Source organism: Octopus sinensis, linkage group LG28, assembly GCF_006345805.1.
Source record: "Octopus sinensis linkage group LG28, ASM634580v1, whole genome shotgun sequence".
Lineage (NCBI taxonomy): Eukaryota > Metazoa > Mollusca > Cephalopoda > Octopoda > Octopodidae > Octopus > Octopus sinensis.
In genome coordinates, this window is record NC_043024.1 from 2,257,694 (window position 1) to 2,282,693 (window position 25,000).

General features: G+C 40.4%; 2 protein-coding genes and 1 long non-coding RNA gene across 5 annotated transcripts in view; 2 read left to right on the forward strand and 1 right to left on the reverse strand.

The window, feature by feature from the left end:
• LOC115225748 (F-box/LRR-repeat protein 18) overlaps window positions 1–2,443 on the forward strand; it is a 29,961-nt gene extending 27,518 nt beyond the window's left edge. The window contains exons 7-9 of the mRNA XM_029796690.2: window positions 1–128; window positions 760–842; window positions 2,168–2,443. The exon at window positions 1–128 is cut by the window's left edge and continues 8 nt beyond it. Coding sequence (XP_029652550.1) covers window positions 1–128; window positions 760–842; window positions 2,168–2,318 — 362 coding nt within the window. The 3' untranslated portion in view covers window positions 2,319–2,443. The remainder of the gene's footprint in view (window positions 129–759; window positions 843–2,167) is intronic.
• A 5,392-nt stretch (window positions 2,444–7,835) lies between these two features.
• Window positions 7,836–25,000, reverse strand: part of LOC115225751 (E3 ubiquitin-protein ligase TRIM56-like) — a 22,262-nt gene continuing 5,097 nt past the window's right edge. For 2 of the 3 annotated variants that reach the window (XM_029796695.2, XM_029796694.2), the window contains exon 2: window positions 21,884–23,336. In XM_029796695.2, the coding sequence (XP_029652555.1) occupies window positions 22,076–23,335 (1,260 nt within the window). In that variant the 5' untranslated portion in view covers window position 23,336 and the 3' untranslated portion in view covers window positions 21,884–22,075. Of the gene's footprint in view, window positions 7,847–9,533; window positions 9,544–21,883; window positions 23,337–25,000 lie in introns of those variants that run through there. The other variant, XR_005004108.1, reaches the window with a different exon arrangement.
• Window positions 10,790–13,916, forward strand: LOC118768284. The gene is made up of 2 exons (XR_005004115.1): window positions 10,790–10,885; window positions 13,788–13,916. It is a non-coding gene; the product is annotated as an uncharacterized LOC118768284 (long non-coding RNA).

The window sequence follows — 25,000 nt, forward strand, 5'->3', positions numbered from 1 at the left end:
AACCCAACATGAAACTCAATGAAACCTTTTTCCGTTCCTTGTGGAGTTGTCCGGAACTGGAGAGAGTCTGTGTGGCCAGTAACAGGAGTACCTACGATTCCGTCTTGATCGACCAGTTACTGTCTATGGTGAGTACAACACACAGCTACAGATTTATAGCCCCGGGACGATCCCGATCCAGTTGAGAGATGGTCAAAGCATGTGCCAGCTGCGACCATCATCTCTTTTGTCGTTTTTCTTCAGAGACACAATGTGGTTGTGTAGTAAGAAGACTATTTGGAAACAGGGGAGGGTTTTTGACAGGGAGAGCACCTGGCAATGGTTGGAAATCCGCCACAACATTTTCTGTCTGGAAAAGTGGACAGAAACACAATAATAACACCTCTCTCTTCTCTCTCTCTCTTTCTTTGTCTCCCTCCTTCTCTGTCTCTCTCTCCCTCCCTCCCTCTCCTTCTCTCTCTCTCTCCCTCCTCTCTCTTTCTCTCTCTCCCTCCCTCTCTTTTTTCTCTTCCTCCCTCCCTCTCTTTCTCTCCCCTCTCTTTCTTTCTCTTCCTCCCTCCCTCTTTCTCTCCCCTTTCTTTCTTTCTCTCCCCTTTCTTTCTTTCTCTCCCTCTCTTTCTTTCTTTCTCTCCCTCCCTCCCTCTCATCTTTCTCTCCCCTCCATCTCTTCTCTTCTCTCCTCTCCCCCCCCAGCTACTCTCTCCTCCTCTCCTCTATCTCTTCTCTCCTCCTAACGTCTCTCTCTCTTTCTCTCCCCAGGCTTCCAAGATGATTGTACTCATGGTGTTTTCCGGAATGTCTCAAGAAAACTGCAAACATTTGCAAAGTTATTTAACAAAGAAGTAAGCACATCTTCACCATTCTCCTTTTCTCTTCCATTTCTATCTTCACCATACATTCATTCGTTCATTCGTTCGTTCATTCAAGTATAAAGTGGAGTGTGGTCAAATATGATGATTACTATCATCATCATCATCGTTTAACGTCCGCTTTCCATGCTAGCATGGGTTGGACGGTTCAACTGGGGTCTGTGAAGCTGCCAGTTGAACCGCCCAACCCATGCTAGCATGGAAAGCGGACTATAAAATACGAATTCCTTTTCTCCGCCTGAACAAACAAGGGAGGCAAATCTCAACATTGTCGTTCTTTAGGCCATCATCAATGAAAGTATAGGCCTCCAAAAATATATTGTTTCCAGTGTATATTATATAAATTGATATATTTGAGAAGTTTCCCAGTTGCCAAGTTTTTGATCAGATCCACAAAATTTAATCTTGTGTAGCACATCTGCTTCTTTACTTAGGAGACAAAGTCATCCTGAATATTTTGAGCTGTAAATCCTCATCGTTTAGCATCCGTTGTCCATGCTGGCATGGGTTGAGTGGTTGCTGGGAAGCTGGAAGGCTGCACCAGACCCCAGTCTGATTTGACACGGTTTCTGTGGCTGGATTCCATCATGTCTGTAGAATTTAGAAAAAGTATTAAGAAAATGGAATCCATGGGACACAAGAGGTAATTTTTGGAAAGTCACTTGAGGAGGCGCTTTTGCACCTATAATGCATCATAATTGTTTGTACAGCATCTCACCTGTAAGGTACCAGTGCATGATATGTCAGTTCAACAGAATTTTGGTAGGCTGTTATTTCCAGCGGTAGCAGCAGTGGTGGAGGCGCAATGGCCCAGTGGTTAGGGCAGCGGACTCGCGGTCGGAGGATCGCGGTTTCGATTCACAGACCGGGCGTTGTGAGTGTTTATTGAGCGAAAACACCTAAAGCTCCACGAGGCTCCAGCAGGGGGTGGTGTCGACCCCTGTTGTACTCTTTCACCCCAGCTTTCTCTCACTCTTTCTTCCTGTTTCTTGTCCCCCGACTTCCTACGCAACCGCCGAGCCTGGATGCGCATTCATCCATCCATCAATGCTCTCGGTGTCGGGGAGGGCTGACCCGCTTTCTCTTCTGCGGGTCTTACGAATAGCAAAGGACCACGTTTCTGACTTCTTCCATCTTGCGAGCTCTGGGACGAAGACCGCTTCGCTCAACAAACAAACAAACAAACAAACAATCAGCAGCACTGAACACATAGTTTGTGGATCACATGTATGTTTGCGAGTTCATTTCCTGGGTTCTTCGTGTCTTTCTGATTTTCTTCTCCATTTTTACCTTTTCAGATACAAACCAAGCCGCCCTGCCTTGTGGATCAACCTTTTCCCTTTACAACACATTGACCTTAAAGACGAGTTGAATTCTATACCAACCAAACACTATGAGGAACTGATGTTACTCAGATCTCGAGTCAGTGTCAAACCAGTCGACTGGTGAAGTCATTTCAACAGAAACCATCATCATCATCTCCATAACCATGATTATTAATATTAATATTATTATTATTATTATTTATTACTATTTTTTATATTATTATTTTATTATTTATAGCATTATTATTATTATTATTGATATCATATATTATCTGTTATTATCGTTAAGGTGGCTAGCTGACAGAATCATTAACAGACCAGGTGAAATGCTTAGTGGTATTTCATGTCTTTGCATTCTGAGTTCAAATGCCGCTGGGGTTGACTTTGCCTTTCATCCTTTCGCGGTCGATAATTTAAGTACCAGTTATGCACTGGTCCCTTCTCCCAAAATTCCAAGCCTTGTACCTATAGCAGAAAGGATCATTATTATTATTATTTAGGTAGTAAGCTGGCAGAATCGTTAGCATGCCACTTTGCAGTTTGCTCGACTTTACGTTCTGAGTTCAAATCCTGCTGAGGTCGACTTTGCCTTTCATCCTTTCGGGGTTGATAAAATAAGTACCAGTTGAGCACTGGGGTTGATGAAATCGACTGCCCCATCCCCACAAATTCCAGGCCTTGTGTCTATAGTAGAAAGGATTATTGTTATTATCAGTATTTTTATTATTTAAGGCGGCGAGCTGGCAGAATTGTGAGCATGCCAGGCAAAATGCTTTGCGGCATTTCGTCCTTAAATTCCATCAGGGTTGATAAATTAAGTACCTGTGAAAAACTGGGGTCAATGTAATTGACTAGTCACCTACCCCAAAATTTCATGCCTTGTGCCTATAGTAGAAAGGACTATTATTATTATTATTATTATTATTAAAGTAGGGAGCTGGACAATGCCTAGCAACATTTTGTCTGTTTTTTTCTTTGTGGGATTTGGTTGACTTTGTTCTTCCTTTCAGGGTCAATAAATTAAGTACCACTGAAACTCTGGGGTCGATATAATCGACTCGTCCCCTTCCCACAAATTTCAGGCCTTGTGCCTTTAGTAGAAAGGACTATTATTATTATTATTATTATTATTGTGTGAGTGAGAGAGCAGTGCATGCCATCAAAGTGACACTGGGGTAAAATATACGAAGCTCAATATACCCATCATGACTACCCGTCTGATAAGGGTACACTTGGCATATGCATCACAACCCAGTGTGCGCGACATGGTGATCTCACATCAAGATAAACAGTGCATGACCTTGCAGTTGGGGCCCAGTTAGAACTTTCTTCTGGTCGAGTAGCCCATCCCACTCAAAAGGTCCCTGAATAAGGATTGTTTAAGGATGTTGAACAAAACACTCATGTTTCCAAAGGTGAATTATGCTAATCCCAAAGTGTCCCTCTCAACACACGGCTATGATGCTCCCCCACTACTTCTGCTCGTGATCAGAGATGCACATATCGTCAGCCACTAAGGGACATGCTCAACTGGTTAAGGTCAAACAACTGACAAGCAAATCTGTGGTATTGAGCAGAATATTTGCTGTAGCCCATTATTATTATTATTATTATTATTATTATTACTACTATTACTATTATTTACGTTCTGAGTTCAAATTCCGCCGAGGTCGACTTTGCCTTTCATCCTTTCGGGGTCGATAAATTAAGTACCAGTTACGCACTGGGGTCGATGTTATCGACTTAATCCCTTTGTCTGTCCTGGTTTGTCCCCTCTATGTTTAGCCCCTTGTGGGTAGTAAAGAAATATAATTATTATTATTATTATTATTATTTTTAGTATTATTATTGTTATTATTTTTAATTATTATCATTGTTTTTATTAATATTATTACTTTTATTATTTAAAAAGTATATAAAAACAAAAACAATCATCAGCATCATCATCATCAACAACAACAACAACCACATCAAAAACAAACCCCCTTTTTCCCCCTGCCAAACCTTGAATTCTTGCTTCATGTGAAATTTTTTTTGGTCAAGCTTCCGCTGGAGACAAACCCTTCTCTTCGTTTCTCGGTATCCACCCCACCCCACCCCACCCCACCCCACCCCCCCACTAATTTGTCATAACATCCATTGTCACCTCTCACTGGTCTGGTCAGACTCTGGACAAAGACAAAAAAAAAAAAAAACCACAATAAACAACACCAAAAATACCCCCACCCCCACCCCACCCACCCATCCACCCAAAGAAAACCAAAACAGAAAATAAAATTTTTTTTTTTTAATTTCGTCCAAATGGTTCCATAAAGACTTGTATTATTATTATTATCATCATTATTATCATTATTATTATTATCATCATTATTATTATTATTATTTTTAAGGCGGCAAGCTAGCAGAATTGTTAGCACACCAGGCGAAATGTTCAGTGGCATTTTGTCTGCCTTTATGTTTTGAGTTCAAATGCTGCTGAGGTCGACTTTGCCTTTCATCCAATGGGAGTCGATAAAATAAGTACCAGTTACACACTGGGGGTCGATGTGTCGACTGCCCCCCTCCCCCAAATTTCAGGCCTTGTGCCTATAGTCGAAAGGATTATTATTATTATTAATATCAAGGCAGTGAGCTGGCAGAATAATTTACGTGGTTTCAATTCCCAGACCGGGCGTTGTGAGTGTTTATTGAGCGAAAACCCTAAAAGCTCCGCGAGGCTCCGGCAGGGGGTGGTGGCGATCCCTGCTGTACTCTTTCACCACAACTTTCTCTCACTCTTTCTTCTGTTGGCCTGCTCACTTAGCCAGCGGGGTGGCGTCATTCGAAGGCTAAAACAATGCGAAGCGCATTGTGACCAGCGATGTGTAGCAACATCTGATAGCCTGGTCTGTCACGGTCGAAATCTAAACCCGCTGGGCCTTGAGATATCTGCCCTTTATGCTCTTGTTTTATGATGCCGCTAAATGTCTGCTGAAACTGAAATTGCATTGAGGACAAGTCCTTTTAGCCATTTAAAAACCAGGCATAAAACAGTTGCATTCACTTTTGGTTCCGAACCACATGATTTCAGGTTCAATCCCACCATGAGGCTCCTTGGCCAAGTGTTTTCTACTATAGCGCTGGGTTGGCCCCAGTGCTAAACTGGTATTTATTGTATTGACCCTGAAAGGATAAAAGTGAACTTTAGTGATATTTGAACTCAGGACGTGAAGCTGGAAGAATTGTTGTCAAGCATTTTATCTACCATGCCAATGATTCTGCTAGCTTGCAGCCTTCATCATCATCATCGTTTAGTGTCTGCTTTCCATGCTAGCATGGGTTGGACAGTTCAACTGGGGTCTGGGAAGCCAGAAGGCTGCACCAGGCCCTGTCTGATCTGGCAGTGTTTCTACAGCTGGATGCCCTTCCTAACACCAACCACTCCGTGAGTGTAGTGGGTGCTTTTTACGTGCCACCTGCACAGGTGCCAGACGAGGCTGGCAAAGGGCCACGATCGGATGGTGCTTCTTACGTGCCACCTCACAGGTGCCAGACGAGGCTGGCAAACAGCCACGATCAGATGGTGCTTTTTACGTGCCACCGGCACAGGTGCCAGTCGGGGCGGCGCTGGCAACGGCCACGTTTGGATGATTCTCTTACGTACCACCAGCACTGGTATCACAGCTGCAAAGCTGTGATACCAGTACGCAGCCTTCTTAATAATAATAATAATAATAATAATAATCCTTTCTACTAAAGGCACAAGGCCTGAAATCTTAAGAAATTGAGCCCAGTATTCAACTGGTACATATTTCGTTGACTGATAGGATGAATGGCAAAGTCTACCTTGGTGCCACTTAAAGTCAGAACATAAAACTGGAAAAAAATTTTTAAGCACTTTTCGTCTGGTATGTAAACAATTCAACCAGCTTACCACAATAATAATAATAATAATAATAATAATAATGACAATAATAATAATAATAATTCTCACCCTCACCCCACTATCTATTTTTCTTCCCCTCCACATCAAAAGAAAATAAAAAAAAAAACTAAATATATATATATACCAAATTATTTTTCTGCTAATAATCTGGGTTTTGTTGTACAAAAAGGGCTTCTTCAGACAAAGAAATAAAATTAAAATAAAATAAAATAAATATATAAATATAAATATTTCTGTAATTGTGAACATTACAAATGTTAAGTCCCCCATCCCCAGCTCCCCCCCCCTCCACATTTCATGTCTAAAAAGAAAAAAAAGACAATTTTCACTGCTCAACCCTCAAGACAGACAGACAGAAAGACAGACTGACAAACAGACAGACTATCAAGAGATATTTGTAAATAGAAATATTAAAGAAATAAAAACCTAAATTTTCTGTTTTTTCTTTCTTTTTTGTTTGAGATGAAGAATTGTTCTATATTTCGTTTTTGTGTTTGATTCGACCTTTTTGATACCATTCTTATTTCTTTATTGCCCACAAGGGGCTAAACACAGAGGGGACAAACAAGGACAGACAGACAGACAGACGGATTAAGTCGATTACATCGACCCCCGATGTAATCGACTTAATCCGTCTGTCTGTCTGTCCTTGTTTGTCCCCTCTGTGTTTAGCCCCTTGTGGGCAATAAAGAAATAAGAATGGTAACAAAAGAATGGTACTTAATTTATCGACCCCAAAAGGATGAAAGGCAATGTCGACCATGGCAGAATTTGAACTCGGAACGTAGCGGCAGACGAAATACTGCTAAGCATTTCGTCCGCCGTGCTAACGATTCTGCCAGCTCACCGCCTTTTTGATACCATTCTGTCCGGAATTGTTCTTGGTCCCGTGATACAAGCTTCCTGTTTTTAAAAACGATCTACAGGGTGTTTGGTAGAAATGCTTGGGTGTCATTCCATCTATTGTGACTCTGTTCAGAAGGCTGTAATTTGGTTGGCAGTAATCATCATCGTTTAACGTCCGTTTTCCGCGCTAGCACGGGTTGGACGGTTCGACCGGGGTCTGGGAAGCCAGAAGGCTGCACCAGGCTCCAGTCTGATCTGGCAATGTTTCTATGGCTGGATGCCCTTCCTAACACCAACCACTCCGCGAGTGTAGTGGGTGCTTTTTATGTGCCACCTGCACAGGTGCCAGGGGGGAGCCCGGCATCGGCCACGATCGGTTGGAGCTTTTAACGTGTCAGCGGCACGGAAGCCAGCCAAGGCGGCGCTGGCAACGTTCGGATGGTGCTTTTTATGTGCCACTGGCACAGAAGCCAGTCGGAGCGGCGCTGGCATAATCCCGGACGGAAATCACATACGGGCATGGTTGTCTTCAACCCTTTTATTTGTGGCCCCACTTGTACGTCCAAAGGAATGACAAACAGAACGGTTGGTGTTTGAGGGGCCATGGTCTTCTGTGCTTTGCTCCTGAGGCCTAAGATTAGAACCAGTCGAGTTGCGTCCTCATAGCTTGCGTGTCCATGCAGAAAAGAGGAAGAGATGAGGTCACGTGTCCAAACCTCAATGTTGTATAGCGCCCTCTCTCTGTATAGCCAGCTTCTTTACCCCTGTCAAGGGGGTAATATGACGGGAAGCTTTACGAAAATAAACAAAAGACGAAGGCAGGTGGAGTACAAACAAACAATTGTATTAGTATGGCGCTCAGGAATAGAAATAAAACAAGTCTTTTACGTTTCGAGCCTAAGCTCTTCGTCAGAAAGGAACACAGAAAAGAAGCACAGAGAAACAAGGGGGTAATATGCCTACACATGCAACTATAAAAGGAAGAAAATAAAAACCTTTCGGTTTGGAGATATCAGCACAGAGCAAGGTTTCTTAGACTGGGGTACACGTATCCCTAGGGATATCCAAGAGAAATTGCTGGGGCGTGTAAGGTTTGTAAAAACACTGGAATTTTGAAGTAATCACCACCAACGAGACACAACTTGTCTATCGAGTAACGTTGGAGAACATTTTGGTGTTCCCATCTACTTATTGTGGGTTTTTCAGTATCGTTTATAAATAGAAACAAATTTCAGACAAGAATTTGAGCGTGATCCTTACCTGTGTCGCCTTACTAACACCTGTGTTGGTGGCACGTGAAAAACATTCAAAGCGAGGTCGTTGCCAGTACTGCCTCACTGGCCCTTGTGCCGGTGGCACGTAAAAAGCACCAACCGATCGTGGCCACTGCCAGACTCCCCTGGCACCTGTGCCAGTGGCACATAAAAGCATCCACTACACTCTTGGAGTGGTTGGCATTAGGAAGGGCATCCAGCTGTAGAAACTCTGCCAGATCAGATTGGAGCCTGGTGCATCCATCTGGTTCACTAGTCCTCAGTCAAAATCGTCCAACCCATGCTAGCATGGAAAGCAGACGTTAAACGATGATGATGATGAATTACACAGTGTAACACGATTTTTGCCCTAGGATAGCAACTATTATTTCCTATGAGCTTACCCATAGAAAGTATGAAGAATGGCTAATATCACCTTCGAACTTTGCTTTCGTTACAATTATTCAAACCCAAAATGTCCCTCTCAACACATTGCTATGATCCTTTCCCACTATTCCTGCTCATCATCAGAGATGCACATCTCGTCAGCCACTAAGGGACATGCTCAACTGGTTAAGGTCAAGCAACTGACAAGCAAGTCTATAGTATTGAGCAGAATATTTTATTTCATAGAAATTTGCCATAAAGGCATTACACAGAAGTAGCTTACAGGCTAGACATAAACATTAACCCTTTCGTTATCGTATTTATTTCGAGATGCTCTGTGTTTCATTCAATTAATTTTAAATATAACAAAGAATTTAGTAAAATAACTTAGTTAGCATTAAGCTAGTGTTAGGAACATAAATTGTGACTAAGGTTTGGTGGAAGATTTTAATTCAATACTTATGGAAGTAACACATCTGTACTACAGAGCAAGAGGTGGTTTCAGCCGGGTTGGTATCAAAAGGGTTAATGAAGCAGATGATTATGATGAAAAATGATAAAGATGGGAGAAGGTAGAAGGTGCCCGCCGACCCTCTGCTTCTCTAGAACATTTTTCTTTTCCAAAAATGCATAAACTGAGGTAATGACCATCTTACAAAAAATACAATTTCTTTGGACCAAAAGTCCATACAATCAAAATATTAGGTTGTCCCAAAAGTTCGTAAACACTTGCGAAAATTGAATTTTTCTCGCCAAATACTAACAAAAACAGCAAAAATTATTCCTCAAAATAAAGACCATTATTTTCCAAGACTTTCTACGAACTTTTGGGACAACCTTATACAGTCTACACACCAATTAGAGGCAATAAACCTCTACACTTCCTTCCCCCAGCAAATCTCGTGCAAATTGCAGGCATTGTTTCCACCGAATATTTGCCATCACATTTCTGCTTCAGTGACTCAGGACTGAATCCTTGTGAAATGTAATGGAAAATATATAGGAGCACTCCGTCGGTTACGACGGCGAGGGGTCCCAGCTGATACGATCAACGGAACAGCTTGCTCGTGAAATTAACGTGCAAGTGGCTGAATACTCCACAGACACGTGTACCCCTAACGTAGTTAGCAAGGAGATCCAGCGTGACACAAAGTGTGACAAGGCTGGCCCTTTGAAATACAGGTACAACTCATTTTTGCCAGCTGAGTGGACTGGAGTAATGTGAAATAAAGTGTCTTGCTCAAGGACACAACGCGTCACTGGGAATTGAGCTCACGACCTCACAATCGTAAGCCGAATGCCCCTAACCACTAAGCCACGCGCCTTCACCAATAGAAAATAGGTCAGTTTCAAAACACTATTGTCCAGATGACAAAAGTAAAGTTTGACGGGAATAGTAGTCATTTTCTTAGATTTCTAGATCGAAGCAGATAGGAAATAAGACTTACTGACCAAAGATAAATAAACAAGAATTTTGTTACTCAGTGTTATGAATGATACACGGGCCTTCCTCGCCGAAAATGTTTCTAGAATTGAGTTACTGGTTACAAACAGTTACCTAGAAATTATGTTAAAAAACTGCCGTTCAAACCCCCAAAAAGATCCCTTGAAGAAATCGACGAGTGGTCTTTAATAAACCTTAATCCTTCGCCTCTGAGCTTGGCGGACATTTCTAAGGATGGTTGCAAACAGTTACCTAGAATTCATGTCAAAAACTGCCGTTCAAACCCCAAAAAAGATCCCTTGAAGAAATCGACGAGTGGCCTTTAATAAACCTTAATCCTTCGCCTCTGAGCTTGGCGGACATTTCTAAGGATGGTTGCTAACAGTTACCTAGAAATTATGTTAAAAACTGCCGTTCAATCCCTCAAAAAGATCCATTGAAGAAATCGACGAGTGGCCTTTAATAAACCTTAATCCTTGGCCTCTGAGCTTGGCGGACATTTCTAAGGACCACTTTTTATCACAATGACAAAATGACGTCATACAATGAATTATTTATTTTTGCCTCCAAAAAACAAATTCTGGTCAGTGTACCTCTAAGAAGCGTATACCGTAAATCCATGATTGACGGGGGAGAAAAATGATTGTAGGTTCCCCGTGGTATATATCGATAGCAATAATGGTGAATGCCGTCTAGCTACAACAACGACAACAACATCAACAACAAATGAAGAAAAGGGCAAGAAAATAACCGGTCCGGATGACATTATACACCATTCAATGACTTCGTGTATATAAACCGAACAACCCTTTCGGTCATAGGACATATTTATAAAGGTACGCACACACACGAGCACACATACATGCATATATACATACATACGTACGTACGTACATACATACATATATACGTACGTACGTACGTACATATGTACATACGTACGTACATACATACATACATACATACGTACATATGTACTTACGTACGTACATGCGTACATATGTACTTACGTACGTACGTACATACATACATGCACACACACACATACATACAAATACACATACATACATACATACATACATACATACATACATACATACATACGCTCACATCAGGTTGGAGTAGGACCCATGGAGGCCCCTAAACCAGGGCTGGCCAACTCGCAGACTTTTATCTTGCGGCCTGCTTGATACTTTCTGGAAGTATTGTCTTTAATTTCAAAATAAAACTAGCTGTATCACCTGATGTTGCTCGGAATTTTTGAAAAGTAAAAATTGTGCAGTATGTAGCTTGTTATTCTCTTTAAGTGAACATTTTTCTGGTTGAAATACACCGAAAAATGGCGACACAGCAGTCAAAAAATCGTAAAAAATAGGGATTTTCATAGAAAAAAAGCACCTTTTTGATGTAAATAATTTATGGTGTTAACATGGTCCGATTTGAGTTTTTTCTTCTACGGAAGGAAGAGCAAACCTTCTTCTATCATACTATCAATTTTGGTCAACTTGTGCCGCAGGGTCTTGGAGGAGATAGTGTTAGTTGAAGGCTACCAAACTTGCCACACGCAGACAACTTCAGCTTTATATAGAGAGAGATTGTTTATGTAAATCATTTGTTTTAAAATAATTTTAAAATTTATAATTGGCAATAAAACGATAGCCCACAATTTTATAATTTTAAACAAACAAACGAAAAACAATTGAAAAATTCTTGATTCTGTAATTTGATTATTTGACTATCTGTGCATAAATTATACAAGCGGCTCTCAAAAAACTTTCTTTAATTAAAGTGGTTCGCAATATAATTCGAGTTGGCCAGGCCTGCCCAAAACACGTAAAAGATGTTGGTGTCCCCATATAAATGTAATTGAAACTATAAACAATAATAAACCATAATATAATTAATTTGGCAAAATGAACGAAACGAAAATAACAGTAAGAAAATAATGCTTATTTTTGCATACGCCCACTTTATTTATATTTGAAAAAGTTTTCGCTTTCTTTTAATTGCAAAGTCTTTCTTTTATTCTTTTATTTGTTTCGGTCATTTGACTATGGCCATGCTGGAGCACTGCCTTTAGTCGAGCAAATCGACCCCAGGACTTATTCTTTGTAAGCCTAGTACTTATCCTATCGGTCACTCTTGCCGAACCGCTAGGTTACGGGGACGTAAACACACCAGCATCGGTTGTCAAGCGATGTTGGGGGGACTAACACAGACACACAAACATATACATACATACATACATACATATATAATATAATATATCATCATCGTTTAACGTCCGCTTTCCATGCTAGCATGGGTTGGATGGTTCGACCGGGGTCTGGGAAGCCTTGAGGCTGCACCAGACTCCAGTCTGATCTGGCAGTGTTTTTACAGCTGGATCCCCTTCCTAACGCCAACCACTCCGTGAGTGTAGCAGGTGCTTTTTACGTGCCAGGGGATGCTGGCAACGGCCACGATCGGTTGGTGATTTTTACGTGCCACCACCACGGAAGTCAGTCAAGGTGGTGCTGGCATCGACCAAGTACGGATGGTGCTTTTACATGCCACCGTAATATATATATATATATATATATATATATTATTTATATATATATATATATTATATATATATATATATATATATATATATATATATATATATATATATATATATATATATATATACGACGGGCTTCTTTCAGTTTCTGTCTACCAAATCCACTCACCAGGCTTTGGTCGGCCCGAGGCTATAGTAGAAGACACTTGCCCAAGGTGTCACACAGTGAAGCAAGGCAAATTTTCTATCATGGGGACACTGACTGAACATCTCGCTTTCTGAATTTAAGAAACCCCTGAATCAAGCGAATCCTTAGTCTCTTAACTCTGTGAGCCAAGCAAGGTTTGCATCATCTGCTTCCATTGAGGTAAGGGCCAGGCTGTTCCCGGGGGTTTCCATTTAATCCTGTATGGCATTCTCTCTTCTTTTAAATGCAATATATATTTAGCCAAAGATGTTACGTTGCATCTCTCTGGGTTCCTAAAAGAGTACCTGTGGTTATTTAGTCGAAGCTTAAAAGGGTCCTCCGTTGCCCTAACATGTTTCCACCTCCATTAAGAAAGAGGTTATGTGTTTCAAGCCAGCGTGTCTGGTGAGTCACCTCCATCACTAAGAGTAGTAATAGACTTGTAACCAATGGCAACTTTCTGACTAACCACATCCAACGACTACATGATATGTATGTATACGCATGTATATATGTAAGTATGTATTTAGGTGTCTCAGTATGTATAAAGATAAGGCGGCAAACTGGCAGAATCGTTAGCACGCCGGGCCAAATACATAGCCGTATTTCGTCTGCTGTTACGTTCTGAGTTCAAATTCCATCGAGGTTGACTTTGCCTTTCATCCTTTCGGGGTCGATTAAATAAGTACCAGTTACGCACTTGGGTCGATATAATCGACTTAACCCATTTGTCTGTCTTTGTCCTCTCTGCGTTTAGCCCCTTGTGGGTAGTAAAGAAATAGGTATTTCGTCTGCTGCTATGTTCTGAGTTTAAATTCTGCCGAGGTCGACTTTGCCTTTCATCCTTTCGGGGTTGATAAATTAAGTACCAGTTACGCACTGGGATAGATGTAATCGACTTAATCCGTTTGTTTGTCCTTGTTTGTCCTCTCTGTGTTTAGCCCCTTGTGGGTAGTAAAGAAATAGGTATGTATGAAGACGTAAACAAATATCTTTATTTTTGCAGGTATATTGATAAAGCTATTGTGTGCCATTGGGAACTTTGAAGAAAAATAGAAAAAAGAAAAAAAAGGAAAAAATCCTGCTTTGGGAATTATTTCAGAGGAACGCATCATAAAAGCTAAAAGAAATGTCTGACAAGGAACCTAGTGAAGAGGTGGAATCAGAATCAGAATCTAATGAAAATCTTGAATCAGAATCTGCGGATGGTCAGGGATTAAAGATCACTGAAAATGCAGAATCTAGATCGAACCAAAAACCCGAAACACAACCAGAAGAGGACCTTGATACGGAGTTTGAAACAACGCTAGAAACGTTAGAAGAAGAAACCGAAACTGAAGAGGAAGCAAAACAAAAACCAAAAAAAGGGACAAAAAAAGCAAAAAATGGAGCGAAAATGGAAGCAAAACGAAATGGGAGGACAAAGGCAAAACCACAAGACACGGAAACGGATTCAAAATCAGGTTCGGAAACGGAATCAAAATCAGAAATGGGAACAGAATCAAAATCAGAAATGGAAACAGAATCAAAATCAGAAGTGGAAACAAAGGCAAAGCCAAAAGTGGAAAAGGAATTGAAAACCGAACCAAAACCTCAAAAGGAATCCAAAAAAGACACAAAAGCCGTAACTTCTAAACGTTACTTGGTATCCGGCATAAACCACCCGTACTGTGATATTATATACCACCGGAAGACTAATGATTGCCTCCCGTGCAATTACTCACCTCACTGTCACTTCCAGCATTCTCATCGCTTCATGTTCACCGACTGTCCCCACTATGACAATTTCCACTGTTCGTGGTTGCCCCACGATTGCTTCCCTTGTTACGATGTCATATACGAACGGTTCTCCCACGATTGTCTCCCCTGTCACGACGCCCTGCACAACCTAATCACCAAATATCATCACCCGTGCCATGACCTACCCTGCGATTACTCATACTGCTGCCACCACCACAACCCCCCCAAGCACCACCACCATCACCACCACCACCACCACCACGACCACCACTGCCACGACCACCACTGCCACAACCACCACCATCATCATCATCATCATCCACATCACCATCACCACTGCTATTGCCATCATTGGTGACAATCTTACAAGAAGATGTCAAACAACTTCAAAACCAAATCCCCAACCGTTTTTACCACCACAGGTTAATATCCCTTCAATAACACGAAGTATATGATATGCAATATATACATATATTCAATAACAAGCAGTTGATAATGGTTTATATGTGTGTATGTGTGTATAAATATATATATAAATATAAATATATATATATATATATATATATATATAATTAATCAATATCAAAGATATACATTTACACACACACACATACTCATATAATATACTAGCAGAAATACCCGGCATGGCCCGGGTTAAAGAGAATAATGGAATTTAAAAACGTCGTCTAGATTACGCAGTTCTTGACTGCTAGTAGCAGAGAAACCAACTTTCTACATGAATAACTCTTCAATCCATGCCAGCATGGAACATAGATGTTAAGTGAAATGTTAAAAGAAAGTTTTCAACTCATATATGTATATATAAAGTAAACGCACGTATTTCAAAAACACATTTTGTCTAGTTTATTTCGTAACCAAAAAACAGGTACAGATTATCAACAATGAAAGGCCAATTTTGGTGATTCATTTGACAGAGGTAGTAAAGAACCAATTAAATGATAAATCTGCCTTGGATCTTGAAAGTTTACATGAATCCTGGCTTAGTTAAATCTCTAATTTAATGAAGTGCACGGATTGAAGTGAAATTTATGAAGTTGCTTCTGTCAGCAAATTATGTATGGAATTACTTTCATCAGTAATTGTGAACTTCTTTCTGTCAGTAATTTGTCGTTGTTGTTTGTAAATAGTGCTTGAAAACTTACAGTGAAAACAATAGCGATTGAAAAATAAAAGTAAAAAACAATAGAGAGGGAGAGAGAGAGAGTTAGTTAGTTAGACAAATTAGATATAGATAGATAAGATATAAAGAGATAGATAGATATAAAGAAGGAGATAGATGAATAGAGAGATATAGATGTTACTGATGCTAGAAAACTGGAAGTAAATATTTTTTAAAAATTTCAAAGAAGTGAATCTAATATAAAAAGCAATATTTTATATTTTTTATATTGACCAATGGAGACAATCAATTTCTGAAAGTTACTTCATAAAGAGTTACCTCCTTTCTCCACTTACCCCAGGAATGGGTATTTTCTGCCCCCTGAGGTCCTGTTATTTATCCTGTGAAAAATTTTGAACAGTTGTGGACCCTTGAAACCCAAGCTGTTACAGTACTGGGTCCTTTTTCTAGATGAAGAAGATAGGATCTTTGGTGCTATGCAGTGCTGTCCAATTTGTACGATGATAATATTTATTTACAGCAATCATGTGATGTCTAGATGATGATGTTCCTTCAGGAACATTGTGCGCTCTAGGACTAACTTATATTTTGCATTTGCGGCTCCGTTGGTGGCTAATGAGCCCTGCTCTTGACAAGCATACACGACTGCAAACATTGCAGACCAAGCTTTCCCCATTCACTATACGAGCCGTGCGCTTTCGCGCAGCTCGCTTAAGTTCTTCATGCTGGATACGTGCTCTCTCAAAAGTGTCGATCCCCTCCTTAACCTGATTCCTCCATCTGTGGCGATGACAGGCATTGTTCTCCCAGTCAGTGTCCTGCATATCAAAGGCCTTTAATGTCTAGATAAGTGCATGTATACATACATGCACACACATGTAGTCTGTGTGTGTGAATATGCATGAATGTTGATTTCCTAGTTTTCCTTGTTACCTGAGCACAGGTGAAATCTCGTTTATATTACTTGTTGACATGATGAGCAATCCCTCTGTACTTTTGAAAACCTGTAGAATCCAACCCATGCAAGCACATACACACACAAAAGAAAGAAAGAAGAATGTTAAGCAAACAGATGAACATTTAATTACATTTTCACAAGAATAATTATAATTTAACTTTTTAGCTTTCAGTTTAAAAATGTAATGCTTATTTATTCACATTGTTTTGACTTAATTTGTGGAGGCACATGGCCTAGTGGTTAAAGCAGCGGATTTGCAGTTGAGGGATTGTGGGTTCGAATCTCAGACTGGGCGATGTGTGTGCTTATGAGCGAAACACCTAAGCTCCACGCGGCTCCGGCAGAAGTTAATGGCGAACTTCTGCTGACTCTTTCACCACAATTTTCTCTCACTCTTTCCTCCTGCATCTTGCAGCTCACCTGCGTCCCGTCCAGGTGGGGAACCAATACGCCAAGGAAACCGGGAAACCGGCCCTAATGAGCCAGGCATGGCTTGAGAAAGAACAAACAAATCATGTATTATCATCTCGTAGCTTTAGATTTCAAAGATATCATCAGCATCATCATCATCATTTAGCATCCATTTTCCATGTGTTGGATGGTTTGACTGGAATTGGTAAGCTGGAGAGCTGCACCAGGCTCCAGTCTACCTTGGCTCGGTTTCTACAGCCAACGACTTCACAAAGTGTACCAAGGGTCTTTAATGTGTCACCAGCACACATTGCAGGGTGAGTATGAGATGCCAGATCTGGCTGGTTTAAGTACCAAAGGATCGAACTGTAGGAGTATTTCTACAAGCTGAGTATTCCTACGATAAATTCATCATTGTTTATCATCCATTTTCCATGCTGGCATGGGTTGGACGGTTTGACAGGAGCTGGCCAGGCTCCAATTGTCTGTTTTGGCATGGTTTCTATGGCTGGATGCCCTTTTTAATGCCAACCACTTTACAGAGCGTGCTCTGGTGCTTATTACGTGCCACTGGCACGGGTGCATTCACACAGCACCAGAGCACATCATCGTTTAACGTCCGTTTTCCATGCTTGCATGGGTTGGACGGTTCAACTGGGGTCTGGGAAGCCAGGAGGCTGCACCAGGCTCCAATCTGATCTGGCAATGTTTCTATGGCTGGATGCCCTTCCTAACGCCAACCACTCCGTGAGTGTAGTGGGTGCTTTTTACGTGCCACCAGCACAGGTACCAGGCGAGGCTGGCAACGGCCACGATCAGATGGTGCTTTTTACGTGCCACCGGCACGGAAGTCAGTCTAGGCGGTGCTGGCAACGGCCACGTTCGGATGGTGCTTGTGGTGCTGGGACCTGTAAAAGACAAGCCTTTATGTATGGATGACAGCGATTTTATTTAGATTGACCTGTCTTTTCAAGTACAGCAAATCATAACTCCTGGTCCCTAGTTATTTCCTTAATGAGGCCTAGTGTCCAAAGACCCTACAATAAATTCATGTTAAGTTTCTTTCTTTTAATAAAAGGAACACACAGTGCAATCATATATTTTATTGAAATGTAGAATTTTAAGTACAAAGTATATAGAAATTTTATAATTGGATAAAAATGACGTCTCTTGAATTTTTTATAATAAATTTAAAAAACTCAGTCAATTAGCGAATTTATAAAAAAAAACAACTAAGGGAGTTAACTTGCATGCGAGTTACGTCCCTTTCGAATCTATTCATTTGTGACACATTTTGTACAAAGGTGTATATATATGAATTTGGTTTTGGGATTTGGTTTGCAAGATTCTTTATGTGAGTTCGTGTGTTGAAGTTCTGTTGAGATATTCTCTTTTGGTGCCTTATAATTTGACACACTCACCGGTAAAATTTCCATTTCTTTCTTTCTTATTTTTTTTTTTTTACTAAAATTTTCGTTGCGTCTTGCAAACCTTTTCAATAAAACTATTGAAAAGGTTGGAAGACACAACGAAGATTTCAGAAAAATAAATAAATAAATAAATAATTTTTTAAAATTATTCAAATTATAAAAAAAATTTTAATAAAAAAGAAATAAATGGAAATTTTACTGGTGATTGTGTTAAATTATAAGGCACCAAAAGAGAATGACTCTCTCCAGACACAACAGTACATATATATGTGTATATATATATATTATTATATATATATATATATGTATATGTGTGTGTGTGTGTGGATGTGTGTGTGACTGTGTGAAACATTTAAATATTCTTGGGTTATAGAAGAATTATCGAAGGCAGCTTGTAAAAGGTTGTATAAATTATACATATAAAATATTTTGGAAGATTTCATCTCATCGATAAATTTTGAAAAGTATACACAAATATATAGATTTACTTTAAATATACATCCATTCATATACAAGGTGCAATGGGTAAATTGTCACCATTGTATAATTTTTATTATGCGCATGTGTAGTGTTTGTATTTGATTTGTCGACTATACAGGATTGGAGTGAGAAAAACAGCACCGTGATGCAATTTGCTCTGCCAGAAATTTGGAATCGTCATGTTGTACTGCTTGGCATTCACGTCGGAAGCAAACACATTTCAGAATGTTTGGGTGTCGTTCTGAGGACAATGCAGAGAATTCAGAAAGAGTTGGATGAGTCTAATGGTGATTGCGAAGGTATGGCAGCTCGGAAAACTCACTCTGATTGGTCTGATAAGAACTCCTGCAAACCAATCAGGTACGTTATTTTACTGACCCCCGAAAAGATGAAAGGCAAAGTTGACCTTGGTGGGATTTGAACTCAGAATGCTGCTAAGTATTTTGTCCAACATGCTAACAACTCTGCCAGCTCACCGTCTTCACTTAATATTTGACTCTCAAATTGTGTTATGTTACCATTTAATGATTAAACAAGGTTTACAGTCGATAGTTTTTGATAGGGCTGATTATCTTTTCAGATGGATGTTAGAAGTCAAGATGCTGAGGAATTCATCATCATCATCATTATCGTTTAACGTCCGCTTTCCATGCTAGCATGGGTTGGACGATTTGACTGAGGACTGGTGAACCAGATGGCTGCACCAGGCTCCAATCTTGATCTCACAGAGTTTCTACAGCTGGATGCCCTTCCTAACGCCAACCACTCCGAGAGTGTAGTGGGTGCTTTTACGTGCCACTGGCATAAGGGCCAGTCAGGCGGTACTGGCAACGGCCACACTCAAATGGTGTTTTTTACGTGCCACCTGCACAGGAGCCGGTACTGGCAAAATCTATTCTTAGACTTCCAACAGTGATTTTCAACCATTTTTAATCCATGGGCCCTTTTGATCATTGCTTTATACTGGTAGACCTCCCCCCCCCCAGCCATTTCATGTCTGAAAACTTGTTTTCTAGATACCTCTTCCAAAATTCCTATTTTGCTTTTCACACATTCTCTTGCATAGGTTTGGAATAGAACTCTTTGAGAGAAAGTGTTTCGGTGGCTGGAGACATGTTGATCTTTGTAGAATGTTAGAGAAAGAATTTCACAGCTTGAAGAGTGTGGAAAGTATTGCCTTAACCCTTTAGAATTCACAATATTCCATCAAATGTAATCTTTATTTATTCACATTGTTTCAAATTAATTATGCATTATCTCATAGCTTTGAGATTTTGATGAGGCAACTGTTAAATTTTAAAATACTTATTTCTTTATTACCCACAAGGGGCTAAACATAGAGGAGGACAAATAAGGACAGACAAAGGGGTTAAGTCGATTACAAAATATAATTGTAAAGTAGGGATGTGGCTTACGTGAAAGCACATCTTCTGTACAGGCAAATATGGCAATTGACTTGTTTTAATGAAGTGAATTCAGTCTAGTTTTGTCTCTATTGATGGTTGAAGGCACCAAATGTCTAATATTTTTTAAACGGCAGAGCTAATCCACTGACCGGCACTACAGGGCCTTTGTGTACCTTTAGTGGAGTCCACTTTGTTGCTAGTATTAAGACCAGGTCTCAGAGCTGGTATTTGCTTATCTCTGCCTATCTGAAAAACCTTGAAAATATGTCATGGCCACGGCCCTAGTTATTCTAAAACATAAAACTACTGAAATACAAATACAAAAAATTTTAACCCTTCAGTATTCAGATCGCTCCATCACATTGTTTTGAATTAATCATGCTTTATCTCAGAGCTGTGAGATTTTGAGGATTTGTTGTTGTTGTTAAGGGTGATTGGGTGATGGTCTAAGGCTTAGGGGCGGGAGATCCCAAACTTTGGAAGAAAAAAAAAATGGTCGTCTTGTTGTAGTCGAGGGCTCTTCGTTAATGCCCGACACCACTGGGAGGTGGCCCTTGAAGTCGCTGGAAATGGAGATCTCCAGGTCCAAATCCTTGAACGGCAGATTTTGAGGATGATGTAATTGTTTATTATTAGAATGACATTGTAGGGAAGGTGTGACAGGCCAGAACTGGCCAGTTTGAACACAAAACTGGCAGAGTATTTGGGCTGGAAATGGCCTGTTTTATCCTTTAGCATTCAGATTCCTCTGTCCAAACCTAATGTCTATTTATTCACATTGTTTTGATTTAACCATGCATTATCCATTAGTTTCAATATTTCAATGATGTGATCTGTTTCTTTACTACCCACAAGGGGCTAAACACAGAGGGGACAAACAAGGACAGAGAAAGGGATTAAGTCGATTACATCGACCACAGTGCGTAACAGGTACTTAATTTATCAACCCTGAAAGGATGAAAGGCAAAGTCGAACTCGGCGGAATTTGAACTCAGAACGTAACGGCAGACGAAATACCTATTTCTTTACTACCGACAAGGGGCTAAATACAGAGGGGACAAACAAGGACAGACAAACGGATTAAGTCGGTTACATCGAACCCAGTGCGTAACTGGTACTTAATTTATCGACCCCGAAAAGATGAAAGGCAAAGTCGACCTCGGCAGAATTTGAACTCAGAACATAACGGCAGACAAAATACCTATTTCTTTACTACCCACAAGGGGCTAAACACTGAGGGGACAAACAAGGACAGACAAACGGATTAAGTCGATTACATCGACCCCAGTGCGTAACTGGTACTTAATTTATCGACCCTGAAGGGATGAAAGGCAAAGTCGACCTCGGCGGAATTTGAACTCAGAACGTAACGGCAGACGAAATACCTATTTCTTTACTACCCACAAGGGGCTAAACACAGAGGGGACAAACAAGGACAGACAAACGGATTAAGTCGATTACATCGACCCCAGTGCGTAACTGGTACTTAATTTATCGACCCCGAAAGTATGAAAGGCAAAGTTGACCTCGGCGGAATTTGAACTCAGAACGTAACGGCAGACGAAATACGGCTACGCATTTCGCCCGGCGTGCTAACGGTTCTGCCAGCTCGCTGCCTAATTTCAATGATGTGATCGCTTATTATTAGAATGACATTGTCGGACAAATGTGAAAGGCCAGGTTGGCTGGACGTGGCTGGTTTCAATATTAAAGGGTTGACCGGAACTTTTACCAGCACAATACAAAACTAACCAATAAATACAACTGTAAGCTAAGAATTAACCAAAAAGTCCAATTTCCATTTTCATTAAAATTCTCATAAACACCCGTAAGAAAAGCAAAAAGGATCATGAACCGCAAGAATATTTTAACGAGTCCAACCTTTTTCTTTCTCTTTTTCATTCTTGGAAATATTTCAACTTTTTCAGTTTCAAAATAAGGATAACCAAAAAAGGCACCAAAAAATGGTTGAAATTTAAAACGCCATGTTTGGTGGAATTTAATTTTCTTAACCTTAAACGACCGACGATGAAGACTTTCCTGTTCCGCTTCGATTCGGCTGAAGAATTTTGAAAATTCATGCATCGTTGGAAAATTCGTTTCTTCATCTTTCATTTGCTCAAAGACTTTGCTTCCTCGTTCGATACTTTTGTAACAGTTCTGCAATTTGGAATGATGTCGGTCAAGCTCGTGTATAAGCTGACTCTGCCACAGATTCACCTTTTTCACCTGTTCGTTGACGGACGCCTGCACCTCGTAGAGAAACTGGTCGCGACTGTCGTAGATTTTACTTAGAACTTCATCACGAGAAGTCGTTATCTGGTTTTTCACCAGGTCAAGCTTCAAAAGCTGTAACTCAATTTGGTCCTTAATAACTTCGAGATACTCAAACTCTTTTTCGGTAAGTTCTTTGAATGTACTCAGCATTTCTTTGAGCGGTTTAGTCTTGTGCCGATAATGAGATTTGTAATAACACTGTAGGCAAATATCCTTAGTACAGGTGACACAGAACACCTGTAGATATTCCCCGCTATGCAAGGGGCATTCTGCTTCAGGTGGTTCCTTAGGATCAGGATAATTAACTTGAATAGGTATGAGTATGTTCTCAATGGAATCCATGTGTAAAGTCAGGTTGTGCTTGGTCGCACACCAGCTGCACAAATCCATGTCGCACTTGCTGCAGTTGTACTTGGCTAAACGGCTGTCTTTCGTGCAGGAGTCACAGAGCTTCTGTTCAAAAGATGTGGTGATTTCTTCTTTGAGAGAATTAATTAGAAAATTGGCGGGAAAGTCTTGAGATGTCGAAATATTTGCCCGACACTGCGGACACTGTATCAAGCGCATGGACGAAGCATTTTTCAGCTGTTGCAGGCACTCATAGCAAATAGAATGTAGACAGGGCAGCAGCCTGGGGTCTTCATACTCGTCAAGGCAGACGGGGCAACTCAGGAGACGCTCTCGAACCCGGCGCAGTTTCAGATTTTCCATTCTGTAAAAAATAATCAAAGACAAAACGAAATATTAATCAATCTCATAAGAATTTATAAACTTTTCAGAGAATATGACATAATTCTTTGGGGATCTTTTCGGTTTGAACAGCAGTTTTTTCTAGCGGTGTCATATGGAATTGTCACCCATAATTATGACCCTAGTATCGATCTATTGTATTTCAATCTGTTTTAGGGTTGGGGTTAGTTAGGGTTAGGGGTGGGGGGAAGGGTATCTTCTTTTCTTCACAAATGTAAATAAACACGATCCGTTTCTTAAACGAGGGACATATTCATAAGGCACAGAATGTTTTTTTTTTTACCTCAATAGACGTCATTGATTGGTTGAAATTGCAGAAATTGAAGAAAAAAAAAGCAACAAATATCTTACAAACTATAGAATTTTCTCAAGAAATCCAAGAGAAAAAGATGTTTTATAAACACATTCTACCAGTATACGAAGTTTAAAAGTGTTTAGTTACCTAGAAATTATTTTTAAAAACTGCCGTTCAAACCGAAAAGATCCTTCTTTTGTGCAATACTGTTTCTAAAAGCCCATCACATAAGGCTATAAATATTGGTATCAAATTTTGGCAACAATTACAGTGGAGGGGTCAAGATGATTATATGGTCCCCAGTGCTCAACAGGTACTTATATTATTGACCCTGAAGGGACGAAAGGCAAAGTCGACCTCAATGGAATTTGAACTCTAATCGTTGAGAGGACGTTGGTATCATCATCGTCTTCTTCTTCTTCTCATTATTATTATTATTATTATATTATTATTATCATTATTATTATTATTATGTGTTTTTACTCAATAAACACTCACAATGCCCAGTCTGGGTATCGAAACCGCGTTCTTACGACCGTGAGTCTGCTGCCCTAACCACTGGGCCATTGTGCCTCCAAGGACGTTATTATATAATAATAATAATACTTTCTATTATGGGCACAAGGCCTAAATTTGGGAGGAGGGGGATAGTTGATTACATTATATATATATATTATATATATATATATATATATATATATATTATATATATCCAGTGCGTAACTGGTACTAATTTTATCAATCCCGAAAGGATGAAAGGCAAAGTCGATCTCGGCGAAATCAATAATAATATTAATAATCATCATCATCATCGTTTAACGTCCGTTTTCCATGCTAGCCTGGGTTGGACGGTTCAACTGGGGTCTGGGAAGCCAGGAGGCTTCGTCAGGCCCCAGTCTGATCTGGCAGTGTTTCTACAGCTGGATGCCCTTCCTAATGCCAACCACTCCGTGAGTGTAGTGGGTGCTTTTTATGTGCCACCTGCACAATTGCCAGACGAGGCTGGCAGATGGCCACGGCCAGATGGTGCTTTTTATGTGCCACCTGCACAGGTGCCAGACGAGGCTGGCAGACGGCCACGGCCGGATGGTGCTTTTTAGATGCAACCGGCACGGGGGCCAGTTGGGACGGCGCTGGCAACGGCCTCGCTCGGTTGGTTCTCTTACGTGCCACCGGCACTGGTATCACAGCTACAATTTCCATTGATGTTGATCGATTTTATTTCATTTTCATTTTTTCAATAATAATAATAATAATAATAATAATAATAGGGGTACATGAGATTTTATTTTTTGCGTTTCAAAAAAATTCCTTATCTGATTGTCACCCGA